The 24,592-nt window shown below is 41.9% G+C and overlaps 2 protein-coding genes across 3 annotated transcripts in view; both read right to left on the bottom strand.

The window, feature by feature from the left end:
* The window catches only part of PHLDB2 (pleckstrin homology like domain family B member 2), a 141,136-nt gene extending 120,988 nt beyond the window's left edge, over nt 1–20,148 (bottom strand). For both annotated transcript variants that reach the window (XM_042868341.1, XM_042868340.1), the window contains exon 1: nt 20,070–20,148. The gene's annotated coding sequence lies outside the window, so the exon portion shown is untranslated. The remainder of the gene's footprint in view (nt 1–20,069) is intronic.
* Nucleotides 1,988–20,211, bottom strand: PLCXD2 (phosphatidylinositol specific phospholipase C X domain containing 2). The gene is made up of 4 exons (XM_042868342.1): nt 20,070–20,211; nt 6,745–7,205; nt 5,468–5,709; nt 1,988–3,201 (listed from the first exon to the last, which is right to left on the bottom strand). The coding sequence occupies exons 1-4, from the start codon at nt 20,209–20,211 to the stop codon at nt 3,039–3,041; spliced, it is 1,008 nt and encodes a 335-aa protein (XP_042724276.1). The 3' UTR covers nt 1,988–3,038.
* Nucleotides 20,212–24,592: the final 4,381 nt, after the last annotated feature.

A 24,592-nucleotide genomic window follows, 5' to 3' on the forward strand; every position in this document is an offset into this window, starting at 1 on the left:
AAGACTCAGCTGAGCTTCTCAGTAGGAGCAGTGCCTACCAGCACTCACCAGACCTGCTCCCCACCGCTGCCACAAACCTGACTAAGCACTGCCACACCTTATGTGTGGGATGCAGACGCAGCCCACTGCCTTACTTTCCTCATCCTCATTTCCTTGCCAGGTCACCTCTTCCTTGTCATTTCTATACTGCTGGAAAAATAAGAGTCCACAACTCAAAGCCTAAGTTGGAGAGCAGCTCATTATCACAGTGTGTGAGGGTATCTGGATATGCTGTGGGGCAAAGAGAAATAAGCCCATTACATGAGCAGCTTTGCTATGGGATATGATGTGTAACAGGAGAAAGGCAGTTCTTGCTGCTTAGAACAGTTTGGAATTACCCTAAGATCAGTTCTAAACATCAGTACTGTCCAGAGCATCTCCAAGAGATGTCCTGTAGCAGGCCATTGTAGCTGCCAGTCACCAGCTTCTTCCAGAGGAAGTCAACTTTCTTCACAGAGGCAGAACATCAAGCACTGCTTTAGAACACCACAAGCCTCTTTAAGATTAGTTTCTCCTCCTACTTTATAATTAATCTTAAAGCTATTTTCCACTTCATGTCTCTCTGTTAACACTCTTAACACCTTGCACTCTTCTGCTCCATTTCAAGGGGCTAGAGCCAACAGCAAAGTGAAAAAAAACAAGTTTGTATTCAAAAATACTTAACCAAAACCCTGAGTTGCAATCATTGTATCTCTATTTAAATAAATAGAACAAAGACCAACAACACAGCCATTACTCTGTACACACAATATAAATATTAGGTAAGCCTGAATAAATCTCTTTTGAGGTAGATACATACAGTATAAAACATACTAAAGGTCAAATGCAAACATCATACCTATTTCACCTTCTCATCTTGTCTTCTGGCTCTGTAGAGAACACTGCAAACATTTTATTTCTGCCTCATCAGCACCTAATCTAAGTTTTTCTGCTCTAAGACAATTTGTAGCTAGAAGACCACTGGAACAGAATCTGTACATTTAATACTATTACGGAGTTTTGGCCTTGGCCATGCCAGAAGTACATTAACAAAACTCAACTGAAAAAAACAGGAATTTTAAATAACTCTGAAAACAAATGATACCAATCAGAACAAGTCCTAAAAGTTTAACCAACAAGATAACAGCAACAGAAATTTGCTGCTGTAGCTGTCAAACAAAGTTTTAAACTAGAAAGTTGAGCTTCATTTCCCTGAGACTGCTTTATTTACTTGGCCCTGCCTCACTAAAGCTCAACAGAAAAAAGACTGAAAGACAGAACCTCCCCAGCCCCCAAGGAAAAAAGATTCAACTTAATTCAGTTTAGAAGAAATGCAAAGAACTCAAACAAAAAACCATGCAACAAGTAGATAAGATAAATCAGACCACAGTCTGCTCAGAACTTGGCCAAGGTTCACACGGAAGGCTTGCAAACCTTTAGATAAAGTCCTGAGGTCAGAGTTGTGACAAACAAAATCGTTTGGGATTTTTCTGTGCTGTCACATCACAGTGGCAGACACAGAATAAGATAAATAATAAATCCAGAGACATTTTTCTTTTGAATAGAATACCCATAAAGATGATTCATTCTCTTATGAATAGATTAATACAAGTTAATAATCACTGAATAATTAATGCACCAACAGCTGGTTTAGGAAGACAACCAAGTAGTATCTGCTCACCAGTCATTTGTGTTGTTTTTTAAACCAAGATAAACAGATCACAGGGCCACTGTTGGCTCATCAATTACGTGCTCAGAAATATCAATGTGATGTCTTTGGCTCAAGCACACAGTCATGTTTGTTGTGCATCAACAAAAATGACTGACTACACTCAGCACTGATGCCTGCTAGCCCTTGTGAGTACATCTTGACAAAGTAAGTGGGTAAAGGCAAGGAAATTCCTTCTACATAGCTGTGGGAGTTCTGACTGCAAGCATAGCATTTGAGTCCAGTTTTGGAATTCACTGTAACACTCAGATCCAGTACTCAGATCTCAGTTTTGAGCAGTCTCTATTAAGTACTGTTTTGAATACCACACAATTCCCAGTTAGCCAGCCTCTTTCCATAGGTCCTTTCATAGAAGGACTAACTGGGTGAGAGACTTTTGCCACAAAACTGGGTGACCAGCAAAAGAAGAAGAAAGTGAACAGCAAATCAAAGAAAGGTCACTGTTTTCTCTTTTGTTTAACTGTCTCAAAACAAGAATTCAGAATTGAGAGTTACAATACTGATAATTTAAGGACTGGAATATTCTCCAAATTAGTGTCAAAGGACAGATATATTAAACACTGCCACAGTAAAGAACTGAAGTAAAATATTTACTTTAGTTTGGAATTTAGAAAGAGAGTTTGGACAGCAAAGAGGCAGTATGTGCCATGTCTTCGCATCTGGGGGCCAAAGAATACTGAAGATATTAGGAGTGTAGCAACTGTTTCTCCCTGAACAACAGGGGTATCAGTTGTTTTATTTCTCTCCTCCCCAGTTAAGTCAGAGGTAGTGTCTAAAACAGCGTGATGAATACAAGAGCAGCATCCAGTGAGATCAGCTATACCTGATGTGGCCAAAAACAAGAGCGTTGGCCGTAATAGTAAAACTGCTACAAAGAGATCAACAATGATTCCTGATTTGACTCCTTGAGTTGAACAAAAAAATAGGACGCTGTGAGACACAGTGAGTCTACTCACCAAGGAGATATGTACAGTAACTGGGTACATCTACTTCAGAGGCCAGCCTCTTGTTGGCAGGCAGACAACACTGTGTGCTGCAGCAGATGTGTGCATAACTTAGTCAAACATATAACCACAAAAAGATATGCAGCAGCATTCAGCTGGTACTCTGTGTTCCACTCAGATCCACAGAGCCCTAGGAGAAAAGAACCTTCTGTATACAATTTAATTTTTAAACCACATTTCCTCTAGAAAACTTTGTTTTAAATTAAATGATTACAGTAGGTTTCACTTAAAAAAAGTTTAGCATAGTTGAAAGATCTTCACTGATAAGCACAAGTGAGACACAGCATTCAGGATTTACTTGAAGAATCATCCTCTTCTAGAAGGAGGTCATTTAATGCAATAACTGTAGCAGCAAAATCAACCAGCTCCACAAAGTCAGATGTAATTATGTTAACACCCATAACACCCGGTTTCTGTGCTTTCACCCAATTCAAAATCATGGGCAGGTTCCTAGACAAAAGAGAAAGAAAGAAAATTAAGCATTTAAGATATTCTCCTCTACAGGTATTCTGCTTATTTCAAAGAGAGCATGCTGCTTGCTAATTATGTTCTCGTCTGTGATCAGGTCCCAGTTGCCATCGAAAAATGCAACCAGAGTGAAAAGAAAACTGCTTAACATAGCAAGGAGTTGTGAGCTGCCAAGCGGGAACATTGGTCAGTCAAACCCAACTAACAGGTACACAAAATGAAATCTGGAAAAAAAGAAATCAATTTTCACCTACAAGATTGTGCTTCAGGATAAAATGCTGCATTAGATTAGTTTTCATCCTGGCTCAGTTTTGAGCAAGTACATGTTGAACTAAAATCTTCACATCTCAGATTGGCACAGAACAAAGCTCCATCTGGCACAAGAAGTCTTTGTGCCCACCTCCCCCTTAGGGCAGGCAGGAAAGACAGTTGTGGGCAGCACATGTGGCACTTCTACCAAACACCTTACATCCACTCAGAGCAATGGCAGGAGGGAAACCCAAGTTGGATCCAGCCCTCAGCACTGTGAGGTCTCAGCATCCCACCATACACTGCTGTAACTAGAGAATGGCAAGGTGTGCCAGGAATTGTTTCAGCTCTCAGTGGGAAGAAGTTTCAGTCATTTCTTGTGCAGACTCCTGACTTGCTGTCTGTCCAAGTTCTTTTGAAGTTCGGTATGCAAGTCTCAGTTTTCAGCACAGAGAAAAATAACTAAATGCATTAGAATTAATTCATGCCACAGAATGCATATATTCAATGAGAAGACAGCAGACACAGATTGGCTAACAGGACAGGGAGGAAAAAAAACCATGAAGATCTTCCACAGCTCTTGCTCCAGAAAAAGAAACTTGTCAAGAAAAAGAGGGAGAAGTAGAAGTGCTGTTCATACCAAGAGGAGACAAACTTTAGTCAGCTGAGCATGAACACTGTACATTTCTCCTCTAACAAGAACTCAGAATGCTTAAATATTCATGCTCAGGGCAGAATTTCCATACGAGAAAGCAGACATAACTGCAGAGACAGATTTGTTCCTGCAGATCAGCTAGCGTGTGTAAATGTACAGGAGCAAACATGTTTTAGCAAACAGTGGCCTCTGTTCTCTGTTTTCACAGTTCCAACAGGTAATACTAATGATGGGATGGGACAGAAGGAAGCTGAGCAGGGTTTATAGCCTCTCAGTGGCTAAAAATCCAGGCCTGTACCAGAAATTACTTGAAACAAAGCAACTTGTTTATTCCATTTCTCTTATTATTCTTTACTAGTTTGAAAACTGAAATTCAGCAACATCTTGCTAACTTTAACAACAAGAGTACATAAAGTATACACTATAGAGGTATAAGTTAGATCTGTGCTCCCTGTTAAGCATCCCTACCAACCATACATATTTACATTTATGCAACTTGTGGCATTAAGCACCAGTCCTAAAGCACCTGAGCACCATCTAGTGTTTGACGTTGATCACACATCAGGAAAGGCAAAGAGCAAGCCCAAAGAGGATACCTGACTACATTCTCAGACACGTTTTGCATTTAATGATGTCTTACCTAATGCCCCTAAACTTACACAATTTACACTTCACCTGGAATTTCTACATTTCTATAGGCAACTTCTGTGATTGCTGAACTACAGCACTTGCTCTTTTTAGAAAGGCTTTTAAAGAAAAATAAGTTACATTGACTTTTGATTCAAAATTATACTTACTATAAGATGACTAATGAGTCTCTTAAGAAGTAAACACAAGCCAGCTGCTATAGACGTGTGTGTTTATCTCACTGGTTAACAATAAGAACAGTTGTGGAGATCATCACAGTGAGAGTCACAGATCCCATTAAGGCAGTTGTGCCTAACTACACAAGTTAATTAAGAATTTAAAAATGTTATAGCCAGACAATCTCTCAGTGACATCAAAACAGACAAACAATAAGCCAGGAGACTGAGTTCTACCAGGACTGTTAGAATTTTGGTGATTTTTGGCAAACGAGCCCATGTTTCATGAGATCACACTCCAAGAGCTCCAATTACCAGAAAACACAATATCCACCCCATTACTTTGCTACTTTCAATAATTATTGATTTTTAATGACTGCAAGTATCTCAACCCAGCAACAGCAATGAAGTAGGACTGCATGCTTCCTAAAAGGTCAGTCAGCAAGTCTTACTTTTAGGCAAACATTACAGTTTCTTGCTTACTCAGTGCCATTTCAACATGAAACACTTCAAGAACTGAGAAATGAAGACATGTCCTTACCTATGAACAAGTGTATTCTTTAGACCACGGACCAGATGTCGTGCGATAGTTTTTACTCGAGGAGTGAGAATTGCTTGAGAAACATGAAAAGTCCCATAACGACTTCGTTCCTCAAGAGTGGTCTCCAGGAACTGTAAGAGCTTGTGCACATTGGTTGTATTAGCCCACGGTGCTGGCATTTTATTCCCTGGCCATAGAAAGGGAAATTCTCGATACAACGGGTAGTGGTAGAAAATAAGAACCTAACAGAAACAAGAAAAAGGAGATGATAGTTATTAACTACTCTGTTTAGAAACAGGATGGAGTACTGGCTTATGCATTACTCCTGGAAGGAGCAAAGCAGTGAGAAAGCGAAGAAATTACTCCTGAGTCATGACTGTCAATAAATTTACTAACATAGATGTGAGGACAGGATTGCTTCAGGCTTTAAGGGTCATCAGTTTAAAAAAAAATGAAAGAATGGCCATAAGTATAGTGAGACGTCAATTCTAAGCAGTCTGCTTAAAAAGCACTTCAGAGCACTGTCAGAATATAACCAGTGAAGTTAAGATTTTAGCTATCTTGACACCTCCTACGCTTCTGTTAAATGGCTGAAACACACTGGGCTATCCAGCATTTTAATAACATTCAGTGAGAGGAGAGTGAAATGCCGTTGAAGTCAATCTCATTTTCAGCAAAACCTCCTCTGAATCAGAAATCAGCATTTTACGCCTTGTAAGGTGGTTCTTTGTAAGAGGGTAGTACAAAGAACGGCCCAGGTTGGAATGGACCTCAAGGATCATGAATCTCCAACCCCCCTGCCACAGGCAGGGCACTAATAGTACCAGTTCAGAAGAAATCCTCAAAATCTCATTTAACTTGTAGTTTAAGAATTAAGTGCAGTCACTGAAATCCTGTTCTCTCGGTCTGTCTCTCTCTGTGGGCAAGAGGGATTTAGTCCTGCCACCATAAATGTGAATGGCTGTGAAGGAGCTAGAAGTTCCATAGCTTCCCTTAGTCATGATGGACCATACATACTTTACATACACCAAAATGATGACATTTTATCATATCCTTAATAGCAGTTAGCATAACATGCTCTCTCAGATGAGAACATTAGTAAGGAACACAATCCTGAGAATACTGTCATCTAATTATTTAGAGTCCCCAGCAAGCTTATATTAGCTATCAGCAGTGTCCCTAGGCCAATACCTCAGAGTAAATTCTACCCAGCTTATCTATTTAAGTCTGAATCTTTTGAGTGTGGAAAAAAAAATTATGGATCATCCTTCCCCCACCTGATGCTTCTTTTCCCACATGTACTGTAACGTCACATATTCTACACACTCAACACAACAAAGTTTGGATCCAAATGCCGAGCGAATCCTATTGATCAAGAAGAAGTGATGGCTGTCATCCATGGCATAGAAGTGATTGAAATCCAAGAAGATGACTTCTTTGGGGTGTTGCTCAAGAAAGGTATTAATCTCCATTAGTCCATCCCATACTTTGATGCCAAACAATCCATGTATGAAGTAAATCTCCTGTCCTATTTCCCCAGGCTTGGAAGATACACGGAGATCAAAATAGCGGATTCCACCTTCCAATTGCTCTTTGAAAGTCAGATTTTGAGTTACTGACCATTTCTTCATTATCTTTTTAACCAAAGAAATTCTGGCCAAGCGTTTGATGGCAGTGGCTTGGTCTGGTCCCACAGGAGATTTCTCATCCACCCAGTAGCTGAAAGAATCATGTGATCCTACAAAATAAAGCCAAGAATAATTAGTTTTCCAAGAACTTGAACTCTCCTCAGCACACACAGCCTTGTAAAATAAAAAAGGCCATACATGCATAGCAGGGCCAGAAAAGAGTTGCACTCAACTCTTTCAGACAATCCTTTTATACTTCATTTTCCCTTTTTTCCCCTCAACTGTACAGGCGTAAGGAAAAACTTTTAAAGAGAGCTGTCAGACCCTGGAATAGCCTGCCCAGGGAGGTGGTGGAGCTGCTGTTCCTGGCAGTGTTCAAGAGGTGTCTGGATGAGGAGCTAAGACATATGGGTTAGAGGCTTGTGATAGCAATGGTAATGAGAGGATGGTTGGACTAGATGACCTTGTAGGTCTTTTCCAACCTTGTGGTTCTATGACCCTATGAAAGTACAGAAAGTAGAGTTTGAGCTGTGTTCTTGCGCGAATATCAAAGCACTACAAAAATTATAACCACAAGGAAAATACCAGTGGTAAAGGAAACTTCCATCCTAACTCCTTTCTCCATCTATAAGCTGTCAAGCAACCTCCAAAGATCACCTAGAGTCTGATGGATCACTGGTTTAAGATGGGACACCAATTTCACTGAAAGAAAAAAGTCACAGATTTAATTTTCATTCTACCTCATAAATTCACTCATGATGTATTTCAAAGTTTCCAAAACAGATATTTTCATTCATGTGATAGAGGGATGTTAACATGCACATACTTCACTAGAATGCTTCACTTTAGCCCCAAAATGGTAAATATATGATCAGTAGTTTGGAGAGTGGCTTAAGACTGGCTGAACTCAGAGGTAAAACAATTAAGTTCAAGGTAACACTGATTAAGCCTGAGATTTTCTTTCAATCAAGTTGTGGTCTCATGTTAAACTGATGTTAGATACTGCTGAACAAACTCAGCTATTTCTCTTCAATCTAGCAGTGACTTCCTGTAGCCTCAAATACAAAAATACAGAATTAATCCAAAGGAAGACCCACAGTCAAAACTATCAGCACACGCTCCTTGAATGTAACATGCACCTTGGCAAACAAATTGCAGCTACAGTGGGAATTTCTGCTTACTAGAAGTACTCTGCAATCCAATACACATTTTAAAAAACCTCACAATAAACTCCAAAATAAAAGCTTGCAAGACAAAAGAAATATCCCTCGCTGAGTCAAGTCAGTGAAGAGCTATCATTGAAGAGTGAAATCTCTTCCGTTGATACTAGGGCAGTCAGAAGCTAAAGATGGGCAGATGCTGATCTAACAGACAGAGGATTTCTAAGCATTTCCAACTATTTACATCAGTCACCTGCATTCTGGCCAATTAGCTGCAATTTCTCTTCAAAACTCCATCTAGAAAGTATTACAGAAGCTCTAAACATTTCTGCTTTCCTGTTTATTTTCAGGACAGAAGCTTTTCCACAGAGACAAACCCCACCTGCATCCTGCAAATCCAGAGCTGAAGTACAGGGAAGGCATCTTCAACCCCTGCTCACCATAAGAAGCTCTTCCTCCAGCTGTCTGAGGGCTGCCATACCTCACTGCCTGCATCTGCCTCTTCCATCACTGCATGGCCCAGTTTCACCTTCTCCTCACTCCTATGGCTTTATTTTTCCAGAACTTTCTTCTCTACCTCATTCTGCAATTCCTTAAAGAAATCCTAATGGAAATTTTAGATTAAGACAACAGTTGAGTCTACAACCCCCCTTTATCCAAGCCTTGCGTACAAGTACTCACCTGAAGGCTCATGCATTTCTTGCCATGCAAGGTCAGAGATGTAATTAAGATTATGATCTCAACTGGATTACCTTGTCAGGATTTTTTAATCCAGACAGAAGGAAAGATCAAGCAGTGGTACACAACAAGCTTAAATGTTCTTTTCTTTGCACAAACTTCAACTAGTTTGAAAGTTCTGAAAAGGAAAGTTTTGTTTCCAGGGTCTATAAAAGAATATTTAAGTAATTCCTGATCAACTCCTCATCTATCCTTCCTGGTCTTTGCAAAAGCATGCCTCTTACGTGGCTTTCCCTTCAGTCGTGAGGAAGAACAAGTGACAAGTAACAAAAAGCTGTTTTTAAAAGCTGTCACAATAAACCACATCAAGAAGCAGCTGTCAGTTTGGGAGTGCTTCTTTCACCCCCAAATATGTAAACCAGAACAAATACAGCTTCACTAATACAGGACTAAACATCTAATGAAGACATTTCAGAAGGTGCCGTACAAAGCCTTGCTCATAAAGGAAGCTGCAATTCACAGATGCTGAAGTTTCACACACCTCATAAAGTACAATGAGTCTTTCAGTCCTCTATGATATTTGTAAAGCAGACTTCATTTGCACAGGGATTGTCTTCTGTCCCTTACTAAGGGACTTACTAAGTCACTTGGTAATTTTATTTATTTTTAAGTTCTCAGTTCATTTTAACTTCTTCCTTTAAGTCTCTGTTAGAATAAAGCCATCAGAAACATTTTCTGTTAATTATAACCAAGACTGTGCAAAGAAGTCTGTCCAGAAGTCACTTGCTGCTATGGCCTCTCACACAGTGACACTGATACATGACTTAGGAATGAACAGAATTACAATTTTATCTGGCATCAAATATATTGTTGTCAACATTGAAGGATTTGTCTACACAAATCCAAGCCAAGAAACAGTTTGTTTTCTTAAGTCTGATAATATATTTCACAGCTACAGAAGCTTCCTTCCATTGCAGATGGCCATATTTAAAGCACAGGGAGAGGTATAAAACAGCAATTTTCTCCTTGCAGTATTGCAAAACAACTTCTATTTAGAGCTGTAGAAAACAACAAAGAAGCTAAATGCACAGTGCAGCTTTTTCAACACATACTTTAAGAACTGGGCTCCTCCACAGGGCAGCTATTTAAGGAACTCGAACTGTGTGACATGCTTCTAGCTAGAGAAGATGCTTGAACATCCTGCATTCATCAACTGAAGAATCTCAGAAGTGAGACTTCTAATTTACAGTGCAGTCAACACATAGCAGAATCAAGTAGAATGTGCACTAGAGAATCTGAAAAACAAGCTCTTTGTTTCATAGGAGGACCGCCTCCCTTACAGTGCAGGGTAGTATCACCTGTACTGAGGACAGTAAGACACAGCAGGAGTGCAGCCACATTCCTCAGTGCCATTTACAGAAGGCCAGCCACCAACTGTGAGAAGTATCCAGGCCATGTCTGACTGCTTTTAGTTCAATAAGAAAAAAGTGAACCAAAAACCCAAAGCAACATTACTGGGGATGCTGGGATGAGAGCTAAGAGACAGGTGAGGATTCACATCATCCACCAAGACCTTCTCTGATTTAAGATCACTGTGCTACGTTTCCAGCTCAGCTACTGACCTTTAATATAGCTTAGCTGTGATGTTAAACTACACACTAAGCTGATTGAATCACGATGTCAAATGAATCCGTTGCTCTCCTTTCTACACCTGAGCCCCATGGAAGACCCAATCATTCTGCAGCAATGGCGTGAGCCAGGCTGGTTCCTGATTGAGCATTACATAATCACATACAGTATCAGCAAAGGGAATGGCAGTCATTGACCAGAGCAAAAAAAAAAAAAAAAAAAAAACAAACCACCACAAAACCTCTCATTGTGGCAGAGTGCTGTGCATGAGAAACCCTCTTCAGTCTGTGGTTCCAACCAAGCAGTATGCATCTCTTCAAGTTACACAGACCCTTTTCTCAAGAAAGCTCACATCAGCAAAACATTTCAGATGATAGTCAAAATCTTAAATATAAGTTACACCCTGTTACTGACTCAAATATTTTCCTTATACCTGCTGATTGTGAACACAGCAATCTCAGTCTGTGATTGAAAAGTGAGAAAGCACAGCAGAGCCAAGAAGCCAGTCCAGAATTGTCCTTTAGGGGAAGAGAGGCTAGATGCCCTATTCCAAATTACATCAAGGGCACGTTCTTGCACATGCTGCATACTGACATGATTCAAGAGGAATCACTGCATGTGACAGTGGATAAGTGTTCAGATTGCAGCATCTCAGGAAGGGTTGCAGTGACAAGTATCAGTGCTGCACTCACACCTTCCAGAAACCCATACCATACAGAAACAAGCTTAAGAAATTAAGAGCCTGTATATTAAGAAGAAAAAAAAAAAAAAAGGAAATAAAAACTTCTGGCAGCTCTTACAACACATTAAGAGATGATGGCTACTCTGCTTTAGTTTCATATCTTTCATCTCATAAAGATGGGAAGGTTCAAGTATTAAGAGGCATCTCAGACACCAAATTGCTAAAATGATGGATGGCCTTCTTAATTTTATCCTAGCAAGTGCAACTGTGGATTAATTTTCATTCATATCTTTAAACTTCTTTTTATTCTCATTACACTAATTTCCCAAGTTAGTTGTATGTTAAATAGATCGCTACTCAATTCAATTTGTATGTTAAATAGATTGCATTCCAGTGTTCAGGGTGGCTTTTTTTTTTTTGCTGAAGTGTTTGCACTAATTGTTAGGAAGCAGCCTTTTATCAGCACATCTGCAGCAAAGTCTTAACTTTCCAGCATCTCTATTTGTCATGCTACTTGGTCACAGATAGCCTAATTAACCCACGGTGTAGCTCAAACAATGACATTAATCAACACGACGTTATTAAGCCTTCATTTCAACAATTACTGGTTGTATCTCTTTGCATGATCTTCTTTTATTTCCACATCACTTTGTCTCCATGCACAGATGCAGTACAGGGAAAGGAATCAGCATCACCTTACAAACCCATGACTTGCAAATATACTCATATTTCAAACATCCCTTGAAGGTATAGCACACAAAACACAGATCCTCCACAAAAGATCATACTATGTGCATGCTGCCAATTACTTGAAAACAAGACAAACCTTTTTGTTTTAATACAAGCAGCTGAATCAGTAGTTCCCCTGGTTGCAAGGCTGGGGACTAGCCAGATGCAGCAGGTAAAGAAACCTCCAAAAAGCTGGCTAGCCAAGAAACAATAATGAAAGCAAAAGGACAGGAGAGCACATAGTCATTGAATTTAACTGAATCAGAGTAATTTGTTTTGATGTCCACATTGAATAAATATTAATATGATGGAAAACATGATAGAAAACCCCTCATGTAATGTTAAAGATTCCTAAGAGGCAAGGTCAACATACTTGTACCAATCCATTAACGACATTAAAGGGTCATTTATGGGCAAAGAATCGCCCTAACTGTAGTTGATGCCAAGACTTCTTAGAGCAAGCTTTGCTCACTATACGAAGTGCATTCCCCATACATTACAAAGCACCACAGATGGCAGAGAAGCAAACATTACATAGCCAAGACACTTAAGACAGCAACCAAGTTCCAAAAAGACAGGATGCAAACGCTAGCAAATTAAAGCCCACAAGTGTTCTTCTAAACCAAATGTTCCACATGTGCCAGAATTGAGGGAAAATGGGATAAACACAAGTGCCTCACGGAGCCTAGAAGTCCTCAGGATTCAGGTCATTAACAATCCAGATTTTCTAATCAAAAGATTAACTTCTTAAAAGCTCTTCACTAATGAAAAACAAAGTAAATAGTTCATTTTCATTTGCCAAGCCAAAGGACAAGAGGCAGTAACAACAAGCATCCTATTGAAAGTTATTAACCTAAAACTACTTAGATAAACACATTAATATTTCAATACAATTCTGAAAGAATTCTTTGGGTATGATTATTAACACTGTTTCATTAGAGAAGAGAAAGAGCCTAGTAGAGATTAAATCCTCTTAGGAAAACTTCCTCTCCCTGTCAGAGGATTACCATGACTTCCCCCCTTTTGGGGTGGAAGGCAGTTAGGGAGGAACAAATGATGTAAGGAGAAAGAGAGAAGTCTACATGAGACTGTCACAAACACAATATCACATTACTCCGCTCTTCCTTCAAGCAGGAAGAAATCAATTTGGATTGAATTAGCCATTTGGATGGAGTTCTCTCCATTAATTTTTGCACAAGTCAACCATGACTCTCCATTTATTTTATTATTTCCCCGTAGAGGGAAAGCAGGAAGTGGCAGCACCTCTCCAACATTTCAAAGCCTGGATGGATGCTCCTGCTCTGAAAAGAAAACCTTCAATTTCGGTTCTCCCATATCCCTTTTCTGTGACTAGTCAGAAACGTGCAGATCAAGAGCTCTCATCTTCCTTGTGAATTATTCATATTTTCATTATGCAGCCCTTTCAAAATCTTCTCAGGGCAGCACGAAAGACTTCCCCATCATACTGAAAGGGAGAAACAAACATTAATATTGACACAGAAACTGTTTTTCCTCTGTTAGTAAAATTTATCTTAAAAACCAGTTACGACTAGCTGCTATTAGAGATAGAAGACTAAGGTAATGAAGTCACTTATTTCTGAACGGACTAATCCTGAAAAGTCTGCATTTACAAATCACATCCAACACCATATTTAAGCAGGTATGTTCCACTAATGGTTACACCCTCATTGATTGGTAGAAGCCAATTAAATTAGAAAGGAAAATAAAGCTTGGTGAACCAAAACATTAATTCTACATTTTCTTCTCTTTGAGCTTTAACCCAACAGATGGCCATTTTAGCTGATTCAAAGGAGTACTACTTGGAAAAGAAAACGCAGATCCAAAAGCCACTGCTTTTCCTCACAGGAGGCATGTCCACATGGCACACAAGCTCAGGAACACAGCAACAAGACGACTGCAGCATTAGCAAGTTCAACCACTTGCCTCAGGGTTGAGGCATCAAAGATGAAAAAACATCACATTTCGTAAGAAGCTCGTGGCCCATTTTCAGATGGCCAGGGCTGCCGCTTCATCTACTGTAAACACTTGAGTTTCAGCTTGGCCTCCTAAACACAAGGTGCCCACAGGACTTTCGCTAATCACTAAGGACAGCAAAAGTGGCTATGGCTGAAGAGATGGCAGGAGCCATGCGAGACCCCCCCAGCTCAGGCATCCCCAAAGGCACAGCACAGTCTGTCTGAAGCTCTGTTTTCCAGAGGTGATCATTTCATAGGACTTGGATCAGCGAATTCAAAACCATTAGATTTCTCTGTCAGGGCTTCAGGGCAATCTTATCAGGAGGTGGAAACAGGGACACATTAACAAAAGCGTCTGCCACAGTCATACAGACATGCCCATGAACAAACTATGGAAATTTATTCAATTAAAAGTTACAAAGATAGTTAATTAAGAAATTGCATGTGGTAGGGAGAACTAAGCAGCTTCACTGAAGCAGTAACGGAGCAGCAGATGAACCTTATCTGTTTTAAGAGGCCAAGGACACACTTCTCCACAGATATCATTGAAAACAGGCAAAGACATTTCAACAATTAATTCTGCTTTCCAGTATAGTCCTATTTTAACCACGTTCAAGTGAAGGTTATTTTCTATGTTAACAAAATGCTTTTGTAAATTTGAAATTCAGCTCTAGCTAACTACAGCCCAGCATCCTACAAGCAATTCTCTAGCAGTCACTCAACCTGCTGCAGACAGGAACTGAGCCACATCTTAATTGCTCTGCATTGCTCTGAAATGACACCTTGGCTATGCTATCACATACATTCACAGGAAGTGCTAATATACCAGCTGGGATCCCTGAGCAGTGACAAAAAGGCTCTGTGCCCTGTCAGAAGCAATTACTACAGTGCTGCCCTATTTCTCTCCCGAGAGGCAGACTGCTCACAAACCCACTCCAGCAGCACACCCTGCCTGGCATTACCTACAGCGCTGTATGTACTCATATCTGAATAATCTAAATTTTTTTGTGTTTCAAATCAGTCTTAAACATATGAAGTTAAACACAGCTTTCCTGTCAATACTGAAAAACAAATCTTACAGCCTAGGACAAACAACACTGTGAATTGACTTTCATACCACAATTCAAAGAGAAGCATTTCTGGCAGGAACTAGCTCTCCAAAAAAGTGTTTCCCCCCTATCACCACCACCTGAGAAATTTTCCATCAAGTTGTCTTGCTGAAGGCACTCACTCACCTTTGTATGAACAGGTATGGGCCAAAATTTGTCCTTCATTTATTCTAAGGGGAGGAGAGACAGAAGGAATGGAGGAACCAAAGCAGGAGACAAGAGGCATTTGGCTGGCATAGCTGGATTAAAAAGTAGCATCTACAATTATTCTTGATGCTCCTGCAAGAAAGGGCTTTCCTACTTTCCCATGTACAGGTAAATCCCTAACTAATTGATCATAAGTTTCTTCCGTGAGGCAAAGAAAAACAGAATTGAGGGGGGGAAAAAAAAAATCCTCTCAGCTAACCATCCAAAATTTGGAACCAATCCAGAGATACAGTCTGATGAAAAACTGCAAGTACACCTACCTCACGTATCACAGCTCTTGATTAGTCAAAGACTGCATAAGCCATTCATGACTAAGGAAATGCATTATCAGCAAAGCCAAGGGAAAACAGATTTGTCACTTTTTAACTCATCACATTCATATCCAGAATGTCTCCAAGAATGGGGCTTCCACCACATCTTTGGGCAACCTGTCCCAGTGCCTCACCACCCTTACTGTACAAAAAAAAATTCCATATATGCAATTTAAATCTCCCCTCTTTTAGTTTGAAACCATTTCCTCTTGTCCTGTCACAACAGACCATGCTAAAGAGTCTGTCCCCTTCTTCTTTAAACCTATCCCCTTTCCCTCGCTTTTGAAAACATATAGGTCAAGAAATGGGCAAGGAAAACACCAGGTGTCAGAGTTACATAGCTCCATAAAATAACTCAAAACAAAATATCTTGAGATTAGACTAAATGCTATACAAATACAACACTTTGCATTATCCTGCTAAGGGTCACATTCACAGTTCATGTTCAAGAGCTCATTTTAAACTCACATTCAAAGAGGATTAGTCCAGAGCATAATTAGGAAAAAAACCCTCAAGAGCTTCACATACAGTCATAATTTGTTAAAGATAGTATTTTTGACAAAATTAACTGTACGCAGTTTGATGACATTTCAGTTATGTGACATTTTTCAATTTCTCACTGCAAGACTCCTTCCCTCAATCACACCACACAAAAACTCACCTTCAGATGGCACTGAGCTGGCTTAGAATGTAGTCCCCAGTTTTTCAAGAAAAGCCCAAATATTAGAACTGATTGCACCCAAGCTTTTGAAGATTACTCCAACTTCTTCAAAGTTTCTCTCTATTTTGAACACAGAATTCAATCAGCATGTAAGCACTAAATGAGTGCACCCAATAGAATACCCACGGTAAGCACTACTTGTTATCAGTCACTTCTCAGGATTGGGCAAATACAGAATAATGACTTCCTCTCTCCTCAGGCAGCACATTTCACAACACATTCAGAGAAACGGAATAGTTTTGGTTAAAAAAAAAAAAAAAAATCCCAGAGGTCACAGCTTCCTTTAAAGTCAGTGAAAACACGCAGCTCCAAAAGTTTGCGCCAGATGAAGAACTCTATGCTTCACACAAGAGAGTTACTTAAATGGTAACACTTGCAAAGCAAGAGATTGGTTTAAACCCAGTTTAGTTGGTTTTCTTTTTTGGGTGTATATTAGCAATTATTAATTTTGAATAGTCCCAACCTGCAATCTCTTAGAAATACATGTATATTTATCTCTAAATGCTGCATGTCCAAAACCAATCATTTCAGGGTTTTGAATACTGCCTTTATTTAGAGCTAACACAAGTTCTCGGGCTTCAACTGCTTCAGCGGCACCAATAGCATTGCATCCCCAGTCTTGCATACAACAAGAAATTGGGAGGAAGGAGGAGAAAAATCCAAAAACCAGTTGATTCCATCATTCCAGTGGTGAAAGCAAACACCACAAGAGACAGACAAAAGCAAGCCATACCTGTCATACATGCATACATTACAGACAGATCAAAATGTTTCTCATTTGAGCTGATGGCTACCTTCCAGATTTCTTGAAGATAGCACAGGCTGTCATTGATATTCAGCATCTGTAAACAGATCTCCCAACAACAAACTGTATTGTATAACCCTTTCCTTGCATACTGCCAGTAACATCACCCTGGCTCCCATAAAGGTTGCTTCATCAACTAAAAAAAAATTCAAATCAGCAGAAAAATCACTGGACTATAATTATAAAAATCAGAAAATATAGTCCCAAAGCATCTACCCATTACACCTTCTTTTCTGCTCCTCGCTCTACTCACCAGTGCTGGGACCAGTGGTATTTAACATCTTCATAGGTGTTGTGGGATCAAGTGCACCCTCAGCAAGTTTGCAGACAACACCAAACTGAGTGGTGCAGTTGACACACTAGAGGGAAGGGATGTCATCCAGAGAGATCTCGACAGGCTCAAGAGGTGGACCCATGCCAACCTCATGAAGTTCAACATGGTCAAGTACATGGCACTGCAGCTGTACCTGAAGGGTAGCTACTTCTAATAATGGCATGTAGTTGCAGGATAAGGGGAAGTGGTTTTAAACTGGAAAAGGAAGATTTAAATTAGATACTAGAAATTCTTTACTGTGAGGGCAGTGAGACACTGGAGCAGGTTGCCCAATGAGGCTGTAGATGCCTACTCCCTGGAGACTCTCAAGATTTGGCTTTGAGCAACATGGTCTAGAGGGAAACGTCCCTGCCAATAGCAGGGAGGTTGGAACTAAATGATCTTAAGGTCCCTCCCAATCCAAACCATTCTGTGATTCTATTCATATGTTACCTGAAGTATATGCAGAAAAGAGATGGGAAGATGCAGTAAAGCCAAAATTTGTGCAGGTATTTTAAAAATACAAGCAACAACCAACACTACTCATTCTAAAAGCAGCATGTCATGACTGAAACAAGAATTCAATAGCCTAGCTCCTCCACTACAAACTTGAGGCATTACCACAGCCCATCACTTAACCTTTCAAAACCAAAGTTCTACATCCATAAAGACATTGTGATGTTCGCTTAAACTGAGAATGATTTCCTTGCTAGAAGTTTCAAAATCTGCAGCCAGCCAGAACAGCATTCAAACATTGAAACAGTGCAATTTCTGACCCCCTCTCATTGTTGAAACCAGCAAAGTTACAAAAAAAAAAAAAGAAAAACCACAACCATGCATTTGCTACTGTTCAGTGGAGAAGAAAAAGTGTCATGGTCTATTAAAACCGCATTTTGAATTGTTCCAACCTTCTACCCCAGGAAATACAGCAGTGGGTGTTGTAGTATCCACAGGAAGTGCACTTCCCCTTCTCTACATGCTTCAAATGCCATTTGGTAATCTATGCTAGGGCAAAGAAAGTCCCTCTGTTTGTAAGGAAGCATCTCCCCATGCCTTCCACATGACATATACCTAAAGGTTTTCGACAATCTAATGCACTATGGTGAAAATCAAGCTACTATCAGGAAGCCTACCAACAGCAACCAGAGGTCAGCATCAGAACCATCTGCTTACAGTAGTTACCCCTAAGATCTTCTCTCCTGGGATTTAAGAGCAATACTAGATTATTATTTTTTGTCATTTAGATTCAAATTCAACTGTGCTCATAAATAATTTCCAAGGTATCTTTTGTCTTACTCATTTGTCAGTTTATCTATCTAAAGTGAAAGCAATGATGCTTAACAACGTCTTAAACTCGGAGTCATGGGGAGCAACTAGGAGTTAGTTATTACTAAACTCATCTGACAAAGAGGGAAGATCTTTTAAGTAGCATCTTCAGCAGTCTTTCTCCCACTCCTGCAATGGATGGAGTTCACATAAGCATTTACTCACAAGTTCTTGGACACCAAACCAAACTTGAACAGCACCTTTAAGAATTTCGTCTTCCAAAATTTACGCTTAAATGAGAGTTTGAGCTAGAAAAAGTTGCTTTCTAGCATGCTACTCCTAATTAGCTTCTGAGGAGCAAAAGCAACAAGTCATAGTTCAGGGATTAACTGAAGGATGGGCTATTTAGGGCTATCATCAGCATTAATACGTTTAATCCTAAAATGGGCCATTCCATTCCAAACTGAAATTGCCTTGCACAGAAACAAGGCTTTAACTACCTGAAGGGAGGTTGTAGTGAGCTGGGGGTCAGCCTCTTATCTCATGTAACTAGTGATAGGACTAGAGGGAATGGCCTCAAGTTGTGCCAGAGGATACTCGAGCTGAACATTAGGAAATACTTCTCCAACCATGGGCAGGTGCTGGAACGGGCTGCGAGGAAGGTGGTGGAATCACTGACCCTGGAGGTGCTAAAGAATGCTTAGATATTGCATTTAAAGACATGGTTTAGAGAGAACTATTGGTGATAGATGGATGGTTGTACTGCATTTAGAGACATGGTTTAGAGAGAACTATAGGTGACAGGCGGATGGTAGGATTGGATGATCTTGTAGGTCTTTTCCATCCTTGGGGATTCTATGAGTCTCAACATAGGCCTTCTACGTGCTTGTTATAGGTCAAGCTAACAAATACAATCCCAAGCACAGCAAATCCTAACAGGAGAACACACATCTCAACACCAGATTTAGTCCAAATACCTGAAATCCCAGCTACTCACTATAAGGGCACAGCAGATTGCTTTAAACTGACACATACTCAAGACACTAGTCACCTTACTCAACAGGGCAAGCAATGAACAGAAAAGGAAGAACAACATCTCTAAGTGTTCTACTACTACACAAGGCTGAATGGCTCAAAGCCAAACCCAGGATGACAATCCAGCAGGCCGGAAGGCCAACACCTACGGGAACACCCTGACCACTCTTCCCACGGCCCCAGCCACCCGGGAGGGAAGGTCAACCCTACCGCCTGCCCAGGCTGCCCACGGCCCAAGCGTTCACTTCAGGCCCTAGCTCGACCGACCCCCACCACCTCGGGGACGGCCCACAGGCCCTGTTAGCTCCGAAAACAGCAGCCAGCCTCCCGCCTCCTTCCCCGCCCCGTCTCACCTGGGATGGCCAGGTTGGAAAGCGGGTAGCTGCGCAGCGCCGCCGGCAAGGAGCCCATCCAGTCCGCGTTGCCATCCGCCATGGCTCCCGCCGCCCGCTGCCGCCGCCTCCGGCCGCCCTCCTTACCGCCCGGCGGGCTCATCACCGCCCGGCGCCGCTGCCACCTCGCAGCCTGACGGCGCCGCCCGGCAGCCCCCGGCCCGGCCGGGCCGTGACGGTAAGGGGCGGCCGGGACGGGGGGCACAGCGGCCGCCCGCCGGCTTATGTAACAGGTGCGGGCCGGACGGCACGGCTCGCCATGGCACGGCCCACCGCCGTCACAGCCGCCTCGCGACCATTGGCCGCCCCGCCGGCTGCCCCGCCCCTGCCTACGGTGTGGCCGACAGGGCAGGGGCCTCGCCTCGAAACTCCGTGCGGCGGGATCCCGGCGAGCTGCGGCTGGGGCAGAATGTGCGCGTGGCTGTCGTGAGAAGTCATAAGCGAAGCACAAACGCTGCCACAGTTCCGTGCTCTCGCAGCACGACGTGTCTCCCTGGGACCCAGCCGTAGGAAATGTGCTCACAACAGACCCACAGCACACAATATCCCAATCTGGAACAGACCAACAAGGATTGTCGAGTCCACTTTCCGGCTCCACACAGCACCGCCCAAAATCCAAACCCTATGTCTGAGAGCAGTGTCCAAACACTCCTTGAACTCCAGCACTCAGGGCCATGCCCACAGCCCTGTGCAGTCCGTTCCATGCCCACCGCCCTCTGGTGCAGACCCTGTCCCTAACCCCCAGCTCCCCTCCCCTGACACAGCTCCATGCCATTCCTTTGGGCCCTGTCGCTGTCACAGAACAGAGCTCAGGGCTGCCCCTCCACTCCCTATGTGGACCATGGCAGCCGCCATCAGGCCTCCCCTCTGCTCTGCACTGAACTAGCCCTGTGAAAGCACCAAAATCACTGCTCTTTCTGTGCCACCGTGCCAATGAATGCAGCACGGAGCCCGCCTGTCTCAGAGAACAGGGGACATTAACAGCGCAATCTGGAACTGGAGATTGTGTCATGTCAGCTGAGGTCTGAATGTCATCTCACTGCAGGTGGTACCGCATGAGGGTTCCATGTTGGCAGCCACATGAAATGTCACCTCTCTGTGCCAGCTGGCTCGCTTGTCCTTGCTGATGGCACCAGCTGTGTATTCCTGCAGGCACCGAGGCCTTCTGTCACCACGCTGTGAGGGAATGTACTGCTGTGCGCTTGCTCAGTGTGTGCCTGCACACACATGCAATGGCCCTGTGTGCACCAGCAGAAGGGTGCTGTGCTGTGCAGCTCAGATGTGCACCTTCCCCACTTGGGTATTGCAGGCAGTGCTTCACAGTGGTTAGGAAAATCATCAAAACTGAAGTTGGTGTACTTGCTGCAACCATCCTGCATTTCCCACTCCTCAAATGACATGGAGAAGATGGGGTGTGTATGACAGACAGAAGGCTGAAGACGAGCAAGTTAGAGGAACAAGTTAGAATCATAGAATCACAGAATCATTAAAGGTTAGAAAAGACTATTAAGATCATCTAAATCCAACTGCTGATCCATCACTGCCATACCACTAAACCATATCCTTCAATGCCACATTGACTGTTTTTTTTTAATACTTCAGGGAAGGTGACTCCATCATGCTTTTTAAGAAGAAATGTTTCCTAATATCCATCCTGAACCTCCTCTGGTGCAACTTGAGGCCATTCCTTTTCATCATAGAGAGTGCTGCAGGGAGTGCTTTGGTGTGGGAAAGGGAGTCTCATTGCACTGCCTTGTGTCATAACCCCTGCTACATGAGGGGCCCTCAGCCACCACATCAGCTGGAGGAGGCCTAAAACCTCTGATCTATTCCCTTCACAGCCTCCCAAGCTTTGCCACCAAGGGAGCACCTTACAGATCAGCTACTTCGGTGCTGCCACAGTCCAGTGACCACAGCCAGTTGCAGTGTGCCTACACTGTGGCATAATGCGTCCTGGCTTCTGTGGCTAGGATTGTTTCTAGGCACCCCAACTGCAAAGGGCATTCAGACTGCAGGATGCCAGCAGCTCACACCAGCCTAACAAGGAAAGGGCATCAGCTCTGCAGGGTGAGACTTGAGCTGCGAGCATCTGCTGCCACGTGCAGGTACTTGCTGGCAGGAACTTCTGGAAGAATTTTCTTATGGTCCGAAACCTCCTTTTGACTTTCTAAAGATAAACATTACATTGCCTATTCCTTTCTCCAAAACCTCAGCCTCTCCATCTCCACAGAACTCCATAATTTTGTTCTGTAACCAGTACCAAACCCTGCAATGATGTACATTAATAATACAGGGAGGGAACTGAAGTGCATTAATGGTACTTTTTTTTTTTTTTTTCCCCTCAAACTGAGCCCACAAATTATCTATGGCCTCATCACTTGAGTCTGTCCAAAAGCTCCATAGCCAAGCATGTGGCCGCAGAGATGAATACCTAAGCAGGCAGGAAAAATATCATTCTGTCTATATATTTAAATTCTGTATTGAGGTCAGTATGAAGCTGTATTTTTCCATGCTTCTAGAGTACTCACATCTGCATCACATACAGCACAGAAGATGTCCTGGCTCAAGCTGTACTCTCAATTCCCCCACTCATTATACAGCCTTATGCCTTATATAGATTTACCAAAAGAACTCAGCTGTTCCCTCGTGCCTGGGCTCAGAGCACAATCCAATGTCACAGACAGCAGTTAAGCAGCTTGAATCACCCTTACCATGCCCTAACTCTCCCAGTGAAAAGATTAGAAGTGCTGATTAGGCTGGTGCCACTTAACTGCTAATACGCATATGTTTTTCACTGTTAGCTAATTCCAAATGTATTTTGATTTTATCGTGTGGCTCTCGGGTTGGCTGCCATACATAGAATTCAAAGTCAGAATAGTGAATTTTCAAGGTGCTTTAAAGCAAATGCAAACAAGATGATAACATCAGGTGCTGTGGTAACCTTAGCCTCATTCTCCTTTCCACAATGAATATCCAAATATCACGTCCCCAAACTCAACAAGATGCCTTGCTGCTATTACAAAGCTTTCATTCAAAGCTTTTCAAAATCTTCCATTTTAGTCCAAAATCTACTGCGCCATGTAAATCCCAAATCCTTACATGCAATTTATCAGCAGACAATAGATCAAAATAGTTATTGAAAGAGCTTCTGTGTCATCCGTGTGTTTTAAAGGTCACTTTGCTACTGATGAGAACTGCAGGACTCACTCGCACAGGGAGAAGCTAATTGCTCAACATTTCATGTCAGTACGCTCAGACTCTTCCAAGCTGTTCATTACCATTTCTACCCTGACTCTAATGGAATTATTTAACATTTAAAACCAGCAGACACACTCAATCACACAGCTCTTCAGACACTGCCGCACTGAAAATACCTGTTCTTCAAGTGTGGTGGACCAAATAAAGGTGTTCATTTCCCATTTTATATCAAGTCAGAAAAGTGCTGTGACCACAATAGCAATTTTCGTATTTCCTCAGGCCACTGCAAAGAATTAGATGCCTATCACATAATGCGTATTTTCTAACATTGACTTCTTCCACTTATCTGTCTGCCATTGGCACTCACTCTGGGTGTCAGTCGGTAGGGATGCAGTATCTGCCTCTCTCTCTCATCTCCCTGCCCTGGCATCTGTGAGTCATCTGTTTGACAACAGTGAGCTATTGACTGCTTTGTGTACACCACATGAGGGTGTTTCAAACTGTGTCAAATGCCAGAGTTAATTTGGAAGTCCTCTTGCTTGGAACGGAACCAACAGGCAAACAGCTACGTTCTTCCCATTGATGAAAATCGTACTGGGGCAACCTGGTACATTTCAAAGCATGGGATGAAACATCACACAGAAGAAAACAGATGGGAGAGGCGTTTCTAAGGCATAATCCGATGTTCCCTGAAATCAAGTAATATTTGTAGTGACTTCCCCGAGCTTTGTCTTGTCCTTGAGGAATCATTTTAAATACAATGTGATTTTGTATTATTTCCATTAAAATCTGCTTAGATGGGATTAACTAATCATTATTCCCCCACAGAGCTTTTTAGAAGCTTTCCTTGGCTTATTGCTGGAAGTTAATTGCAGAGTCAGGAAGCATTACCTGCTAACATAACAATAAATAAAAGTAAACTTCTCCTTCATACACTGCTTCTTCTGGTGTTTGTATACACACATCTTTCTGATGCTTGCTTGCTCTGATAAGTGATGGCTTAAAATCCAACAAAGACCACGGAATGTAATTAATACCCTGTTCTAGTTAGCAAGTGTAATTCCCGTAAACAGCTTTTAAAAACAAACACATAAATTAAAATGAAGCTGGAGCACATGACAAGGCTTCCTGCACAGCTAGAGCAAGAGAAAAAGAGTCTATGTGAAGGTGGGCTGCTTCCCCAGGAAATCCCAGGTGGCAGTGATCATCACTGAAGTGCTAGTGATGGGCTGCCTGCCTCACACACACACACACACACACACACACACACACACACACACACACAC

The sequence above is a fragment of the Lagopus leucura genome, unplaced genomic scaffold (assembly GCF_019238085.1).
Source record: "Lagopus leucura isolate 7727_CA_CO unplaced genomic scaffold, USGS_WTPT01 Super-Scaffold_100001, whole genome shotgun sequence".
NCBI lineage: Eukaryota > Metazoa > Chordata > Aves > Galliformes > Phasianidae > Lagopus > Lagopus leucura.

Bases quoted from the DNA above. Each gene is read 5' to 3' on its own strand.
- PLCXD2 (XM_042868342.1), bottom strand. From the start codon at position 20,211: ATGAGCCCGCCGGGCGGTAAGGAGGGCGGCCGGAGGCGGCGGCAGCGG. The intron at 5,710-6,744 runs GTGGGGGAAGGA...TGTTTCTGTTAG, and splicing joins TGTGGGAAAAGAAGCATCAG to GTTCTTATTTTCTACCACTA. The intron at 3,202-5,467 runs GTAAGGACATGT...TCTTTTGTCTAG, and splicing joins AAGAATACACTTGTTCATAG to GAACCTGCCCATGATTTTGA.